The following is an 8,407-nucleotide window of genomic DNA, read 5'->3' on the forward strand; positions in this document are numbered from 1 at the left end:
TTTTCAAAATCATGTTCTAAACCAAAAATATAGGATACAATTTTTTGAAAATTATATTTAGAAAATATTAGCCACACAATAAATTCAAGTGTGAGACCTACCATTTTATGAATTGTAAAACAAAAAACTATATTTAAACACTCTTACCAAGCCGACCCTTAAATTCTTAATTTTAGTTTGTTCAACCACTATTTGAATAATAATAATAATATAAAGGGAAAACATTTAATAGCAAATGTTATTAATTTTATGATATTTTTTGTTTACGTTGATTTAGATTTAGTCTAAATGGAAATGAAACCTCTAAACTGAAGCCTAAATCCAACATAAATATAAATTTCATTTTCATTATTATTATTATTATTAGTATTATTTTATAAATAAAAAAATTCCCAAACCTTTCTTTTTTTTCCTTGTCAAAGTCAAACTAAACCTTTCTTTTTCCTCTTTATTTATTTATTTTCGGACCCTTCAACTTTTGTTCTAATAACTCACTTGAAATAAAAATTAAAAATAATAAATTACAAATTACACCATCTAAAGTTTGATAGTGTTTAAATTTTACGTCTTGAAATTTCAGAATTTAGATTTTACATTCTGAAGTTTGAGAGTGTTTAAATTTTACACCTTAGCATTTCAAAATTTAGAATTTATCCTCTAAATTTTAAAAGTGTTTAAATTTTACTCCCCTAGAGTGTTTTGATTTTACACCTTAAAGTTTTAGAATTTAAAAGCGTTAAATCCAAACACTCACAAAATTTTGAGGGTAAAATTCAAATTCTAAAACGTTAGGATATAAAATCCAAACACTCCAAATTTTAAGGAGAAATATCCAAATTCTAAAACGTCATGATATAAAATCCAAACACCCCTTAATTTTAAGAGTGTATTCAATTTATCCATAAAAAAATTATATGAACATGTTACACAAAATTAGACTCTAATTAAAAATCTAGTTGAATTTTCTCTCGAAGGGATCTTATACCAAGTAGACATCCTTGACGTATTAACTATTGATTACTCCTCCAAAAAATAATAATAATAATAAAATAAACTCGATTATTTATGTTGAATTCAACTATAAGAAGGATACTGCGTGCCATGCGTTTGCGCAGCTTCCTCTAAAATTATCACAGCGAGCCTATCCTCTGTAAGCTCCTCAGCCAGCCCTGTGAAATGTTTTTGGCTCGCTCCGGCAAAGCCTCAAGAGAGCCAGAGAATGAGCTGCTATCCCAATGGCACATTCACCCGTTAAAGAATCATGAAACCCATCATCAACAAACCAATAGTATGACACGAACAATACAACTTTTACTTTGCAATCTGACAGAAATGAACCTACTACACCTACAAAATACTGATGAACTTGTCTCCAACCAGAAGACGCACACAAGTCGAGAAATCTTCACAAGATGAACCCTTTCAGATTATGATAGGGCCCTGGAGAAAGGAGAGAAAGAGAGCGAAGGCTATTTACTGTCTGCGATAACCACTCGCTGAGAAGGTTGGGGAATGTTTCTAGCAGCCTGCTCTGAAGCATTGGCAAGGCCCTGCAACATTCTCACAATCTCAGTTGTGTCTTCCAAGTAGTACTTGGCCTTGCTGGGTTTCTGGCCAACAGTGCAAGCAAACACTTCAGCAACCGGGGAAAGAGAATCCCTTGCACTCAGTATCACCTCAAACATGTCCTCATCCGACCTGTCATCCCCAATACATAGAACAAAATCTGGAAGCATTCCCTTCTGTCGCATTGTTGAGAGGAGATGTTCGGCTACAATACCTTTATTAACACCCTGTTGAGTAGTCACAGAATCACACACAGCAAGATTTTAGCATATCTCTCATTTTGTAAGAATAAGTTTTTCAATTTAAAGGAGGCTTTCTTTTGATTGTTAGAACAGAAAGGAATGAATCTCTCAAAATAGCCAAAGCATATGGGCAAATCATGCAGAGGAAATATTACTTCTAGATTCCATTAATTTATGAAATGCACTATGAATTTTTCATAATTTAAACCGATTATGGTTGGTACCACGTTAACCCAAAATCTTAAATTATTAGGTTTTGAAATCAAATGTTAAATTCAACAGAGGAAGACACATTGCTGCATCACCATTTTGAATGCAAGATAGCAGTTACCAACCACGAATCAATCTGAAGATGATTAAGTTCCTCTCTCCTGTTTAATGGTAGTTAAAATTTTTGCACCTGATGCTGTTTAGCAAATACTTCCTTTTCTTCACAAATGGACTACAAAATTAAGTTTTGTCGCTTGACTCAAGGAATTGTGGTTTGATTACCACAGATATTTTAAAAATAACCTTTCAGTTATGCTTCCTTTATTTACTTTTACCATTTCTAAGGTAGATTCAGATGTAGTTAGTCCAGCGCGTAATGGATAATCTTTCTAAGGTTCTCTCCATAATTAAAACTTGACACTAACCCCTATTCTACTCATATGAGATAAGAAATTATTCCAACTTGGGATCTCATTATAACTTCCCCCACCCCTCTTCTCCCTTTTCTTTCTGCTAGGTATTTTACCTAAATACTAACCCTTACAAAATAACAACCACATAAATCCTTGGGTACTGTATCAGATTCGAAAAGAAATAAAAATAAACTGTATAATATTTAACATAAAAAAATTGTCTATTTCTTCAGTTTCTAAGCTAAAAAAGAATAAGAATGAGAGGAAATTCAAGTCTATCCTTAATTGTGTTGTAACCTGGCCATTTGATTGGAAAACAAGAAACTGTAAAAGTTAATAGAATGACAGCTAAAATACATCCTCTATAACTGGTAGAGTTTTATAATTTTGGTGCTCTCAGGACAGAACAAGCTCACTGCTAGCTCATGAGATAATTCAAGAGTTTTGATCTGGTTAATTTAGTTGAGTGGGATGAGGCATTCCTTTGGCCTAAAGGCTCTCTCTCTGGTCAATTTGACTCTATAAAATAAAACATACTAGTGGAAAAAAAATATTATAGTTTCCTTTACAATAGGTGATGATGATACCTTTAGAGTCCATAAAAATTTGACACTTTGGGAAGCCATGGGGGCACTGGGCAGGGGAGTAGGGATGGCAAAATGCCACCACTCCACTCCATACCCAGGTTTCCTTGCCCTGGGGTTGTGTGTGTGTATTTAAGGCATCAATGAAAGCAGCAAGATCCATGAAAATTAATGTTAACTACCAGTTCTCCAGCTATTAAATCTTGGCACCTCATTATAGACGGATATATGGAATGCAGAAATAGAATTGCACCACTAACCTGAGGTTTAACTTCTACTATGTGTTGGCCACTCTTGACAGAAACTGGCTCATTAGCGAGAACACTCTCCAGGTGGTCAAGAAGCTCCTTAGCCTGGCATGAGCCAAAATCTGGATCTGCATATTGATAACTCCAAACAAGAGCACTCTCTTTTGTCTCTATGGTAGATCCATCAGTTGTTTCAGTATATAATTGCATTACTGGCTCAGCAATCTGTTTCCAATCAAAATCTGGCACAGAAACACAAGTTTCCCAATCTGCCTCATGATTTGTCCTGGAAAGAACAACAATCAAATTGAATGACACAAAAATAATTGGGGTTTGGAATATGCTTTTTTGACAATATTGTGAAAAATGAATGCCAACTGAGGAATGGATTGTTAACAATAATTACAGCCAATATTACGCTACTATATGCTAAAACAAATGGAATAAAAGATATAATGACAATAGAATAAACCTTTTAAAAGCTATGTGATCACTACATATTATGATAACAATATGACTGATTTGCCCTTGGACTTTGGCTCCAGTGTTAAAGTTGGGTTGGTTGGGTAGGTGTTAGGTTCAAAACTCATGAAGCAAATCTATCTCCTTCTGAACTCAGCTGTGATTTTGATTACAAATCTTTAAGAACAGAAACTTGATGGACAATTATTAAATGGATTGCACAACCATATGCTGGTTTCATTTTATAACATCCCTTAAAACTGTTGGGTATACATAAGTGAGTGGAAATCCCACACACAGAAAATAATCAAATATACCAAAAACTAGAGAAATTAATGCAATATAATTAAGCCCAAACTCATAAGCTCAAACTTTTAGGTTAAGTGGTATAAGACCTCAATTGGAGAATCCCAAGGTATTATGTTATACAGAGAGATCTCAAAGCCCCATGGAGAGAAACTAATAAAACACAAGCTTTTGGGTTAAGTGGTGTCCCTAAATGTTAAGTTAAGGCCTCAATTAAAGTCTCCTCACAGTACTATATTCACAACAAAAGTAACCAAATTGCCGATTTTTCAGGTTGAGGGCAATAGACTCTACCACTTAGATGATTTCAACATGCAAAAGCCTGTGAAGCCAAGCCTGAATAGATTTTAAGACTCAAATGCTGTAGGAACATCGGATATATGAAACAGCAATATATGGAAAATTAAGACTTTTCAGGTTTGGGATTTAAGGGGCATCTGGATATCTCCAGTAAACTGGATGGTCCATTCAAATTGCAATTGAAGACAAGCTGGTGAAATATGAAGGTTTGAAATAACCACCACCACAAGGGCTGTCAATTTTAGAAATCCAAATTTAAGTAACAGAAGCAAATACATGTAAATGAGATCCTAATATCACTTTTCCATTTTCTCCTTGGCTTTCCAACATATGGCATGAAGCTGTGGATATTAGTCAGCCAACCAAAATGGACATACTAGAGATTAGCTCTTCATTCAATTGAAGACGCAAACCTAAGCCACCAAATTTGCAATAACTAACAACCATGATCCAAATTTAAGACTCATCCATTACTACCACAAGGAAACCACCGTTGTGCAAATTAGGTTCTATTCAATTCACAAACAGATTAAGGGGAGCTAGTTAACACTTCTTCTGCAAAGAAAACCAGCAAATTCACCAATTGAATAAACGAAATTTCCTAGTATATGCTCAACATCATTTTGCATGTTGCCCATATGACATTGAGGAACAAATTTAGATGATGGTTAAAAATCAAAAGATCACATTTACAAGTGTGAAGAGCAGCCTCATGTTTGACATGGGTCTATTGTTTGGAAAAGGGAAAAGAGAATGTACCTTACAAAATAACCATGCTCTGCTGCAAGCCCAAGATTTTCACAAGCAGAAAACCACTCGGTTAGAGTATTTCTTCCCTTCCCACTAACAAGGAAGACAACATTTTTGGGGTCTCGGCACAAGCTGTTTAAGATTCCAACAACTTCAGTATTAGCAGTTGTCGTAATTGAGCCAGGCAACATCATAGCACCATCATAATCCAAAAGAATTGCTCGGCTCTTGGTCCTCTTATAAGATGAAACAATATGCTCAACTGAAAGTTTTCTGAAATTTGGATCCAAAGCGATCACTCGAAACCCTAAACCAAAACCAATTCCCCAGCACCTCCTCCTCACATGGTCCCTACATGCCCTTTCAAGATCTTGCAAAAAGCTACGTGCCCAATATGCAACATCATGAGTACTGACATACCTATAGTGCTTCTCATGCCTCATCTGTTTTTCAGCCTCAGAGACGATTAGGGCAGTATCCATAGCTTCAGCTACAGCATCAATGTTCCATGGGTTAACTCGAATTGCACCACTGAGTGATGGGGAGCACCCAATAAACTCAGATACCACCAGCATGCTCTTTTTTGGGGTCGATGGGTTTAGCCTTAAGGTCTCATCTAGTTTCTCATTTCCTTGTCGGCATATAATATATTCATAGGGTATAAGATTCATTCCATCCCTCACTGCTGTAACAAGACAACATTCTGCAATGACATAATAAGCAATTCGTTCAAAAAACTGAAGTGGGGTATCAATTAAGACTACTGGCTTATATCCTTGCCTTCCAAATGTTCCATTGATCCTGCTCACTGTGGCTTTAGTTTCAGATTGGACCTCCTGTACATCCTTCCCTCTGCCCCTTGCAGGGTTAGCAATCTGAACCAAAACAACTTTTCCCCTCTTATCAGGATGTTGTATGAGCAATTGTTCCATAGCCAGAAGTTTCAAGCTGATTCCTTTAAAGATGTCCATGTCATCAACCCCAAGCACAACAGTTTGGCCTCTAAACTGATCTCGTAACTCTGCAACCTTAGCTTCGGTATCAGACAGATTCAAAACAGATTGAAGCTGGCCTATATGAATCCCAACAGGAAGAATTTTAATGCTTACAGTGCGGCCATAATACTCGAGCCCAATGTAACCCCGCTTTGATTGATAAGAAAGCCCAAGCATTCTACTACAACAAGATAGGAAGTGCCTAGCATAATCAAAAGTATGGAATCCGATGAGGTCAGAGTTTAAAAGAGCTCTAAGAAGTTCATCTCTAACAGGAAGTGTCCGGTATATCTCAGATGAAGGGAATGGACTATGAAGAAAGAAACCAAGTTTTACCCTATTGAACCTCTTCCTCAAAAATGTAGGTAAAACCATCAAATGGTAGTCATGAACCCACACAAAATCATCATCAGGACTGATCACTTCCATTACTTTATCTGCAAATATCTTGTTCACTGATAAATAAGCTAGCCAAAGGGACCGATCAAACCGACCACCAAGATCCGGTGATAGAGGGAGCATGTAGTGAAATAGAGGCCACAAATGTTGCTTACAGAATCCATGATAGAATTTACTGAAAAGCTCAGTAGGGATAAATGCTGGTACACATTTGAAAGTTTCAAGTAAAGTTTGAGCAACATCGTCTTGCTCACGAGGATCAATCTGTTCTTTAAGACAGCCAATATAGGTTACTTCAACATCTTCTCCAAGGCCATCTTTAAGTTGTAATAGAAGTGAGTCCTCATCCCAGCTAAAAATCCACTCTCCACTGTCACTTCGATTTGCCCGAAGAGGAAGCTGGTTTCCAACAATGATCATCCGTTCTTGAGAGACGGATGAGGGAGCATCAGAGCCAGTGCTATCATCATCTAGCTCGGACAGTACACCAGCAACAGTTGCAACTCGAGGAAGCCTCCTCCTCTCACGACCAAAAGTTAGAGAAAGAGCATCACCAGAAGCAAGATCCAATAAGTTAGAATATGACCTTGAAACCATTGTGATTGAGGACAATACACTTTTGGTCTACAAGGAGTACAAAGAGGACTCTCTTGATTCCTGAAAATCAAGTTCTACACTGAAAAAAAAAATTATTATAATAAAATCAGAACGTATATGCCAGAAGTTCCCCAAATCTCTTAGCAAAATGAAAATATAAACCCCCCAATCACTCACTATCCCAGTAACTGCATATATGTATATGTAAATTTTCAACAGAAACTCAGTTGAGCCTCTCTTGAATTCTACATATGATTCCGAATTATGAAAGCCTAACCAGACATAAAAGAGGAATAAACAAACCAGGCATACAGATTCTACAAATGACAATTATACATACATACGTACATATATATGATTGACAATCAGCACTTATTTGAACAAAACTCATAAGAAATCTGATATTAAAAAATTCTAAGCAGATTTGGGAGTACCCAGAAGCTAAATCAGACAAACAGACATCAAATGGTTACAAAATTACCTCCAGAATCAAATCATACAGCAACCCGGGAAAACCAGGAATGTCAAGAGGCTCTATTTGGACAGCAAAACTGACGAAAGTGGCTTAAAAACGCCAAATGCATAAGCAATCCAGTATCCATAGATAACAAATTTATATATTTGTATATATATATAATAAGAAGCTTTAGAGAGTCAACTTTAGCTAACCAGTAGAAGATGCAGCCATACTTTTGAAGTGGGAAGTGAGCAAAAGTAGGAGAAAGTGGCATGCAACATGAAAGAAAAAAGAACCACAAGAAAGATAAAAGCTTTATAATGGTACAAACAATAGAAATGAACTTACACTTGAAAGCATGGAAGAAAGACAAAGAGAGAGTGTGTGTCACACTGTGTGTGTGTGTGCGCGTGTTTGTGAATAGATAGTCAAGACACAAAAGAAAGATTCTCTCTCTCTCTCTCTCTCTACTTTGTGACAATACCATTAGCAGAACTTTTCTTTTACTCCCAGTTTGCACAAAAAGCTTATTTGTGATTTTTTTTTTTTTTTTTTCTCTAACATCCGACAACAAGTGGGATGGGATGTCCTTATTCTAAGGAGAACTTGATTCCCTCTCTCAGTCTCTCTCTCTCCCTCTCTCCAGTCTCTGAGTGTGACTGTGTGTGTGTTGGTGTGAGTGAGCGAGTGACTGAGCGATTAGTGATTACACGAGGAACAGTGAGAACAGTACAGTCCAACGTTTCATCCAACAAAAAAAAAAAAAAATTACACTCCGACGTTGTTAACCATGGTTAGTTTTTTTGTTTTTTTTATTGGTTTTGATTAACTGCTTGCCTTCGTCTACCTAACGCAACTAGAGGCTATTGGTTCAAGGT

General features: G+C 36.4%; 1 protein-coding gene across 3 annotated transcripts; it reads right to left on the reverse strand.

Annotated features, from left to right (window-relative positions):
* Positions 1-1,039: 1,039 nt before the first annotated feature.
* Positions 1,040-8,024, reverse strand: LOC112034561 (alpha,alpha-trehalose-phosphate synthase [UDP-forming] 5). 3 transcript variants are annotated; one of them, XM_065759952.1, is made up of 4 exons: positions 7,878-8,024; positions 5,091-7,151; positions 3,276-3,549; positions 1,040-1,793 (listed from the first exon to the last, which is right to left on the reverse strand). In XM_065759952.1, the coding sequence occupies exons 2-4, from the start codon at positions 7,070-7,072 to the stop codon at positions 1,470-1,472; spliced, it is 2,580 nt and encodes an 859-aa protein (XP_065616024.1). In that variant the 5' UTR covers positions 7,073-7,151; positions 7,878-8,024; the 3' UTR covers positions 1,040-1,469. The 3 variants fall into 3 exon arrangements, with proteins under 3 accessions (XP_065616024.1, XP_023923149.1, XP_023923145.1); XM_024067381.2 differs by lacking the exon at positions 7,878-8,024 and adding an exon at positions 7,554-7,865 and having other exon boundaries at positions 5,091-7,146; XM_024067377.2 differs by lacking the exon at positions 7,878-8,024 and adding an exon at positions 7,554-7,865.
* Positions 8,025-8,407: the final 383 nt, after the last annotated feature.

The sequence above is a fragment of the Quercus suber genome, unplaced genomic scaffold, assembly GCF_002906115.3.
Source record: "Quercus suber isolate HL8 unplaced genomic scaffold, Cork oak 2.0 scaffold_17, whole genome shotgun sequence".
NCBI lineage: Eukaryota > Viridiplantae > Streptophyta > Magnoliopsida > Fagales > Fagaceae > Quercus > Quercus suber.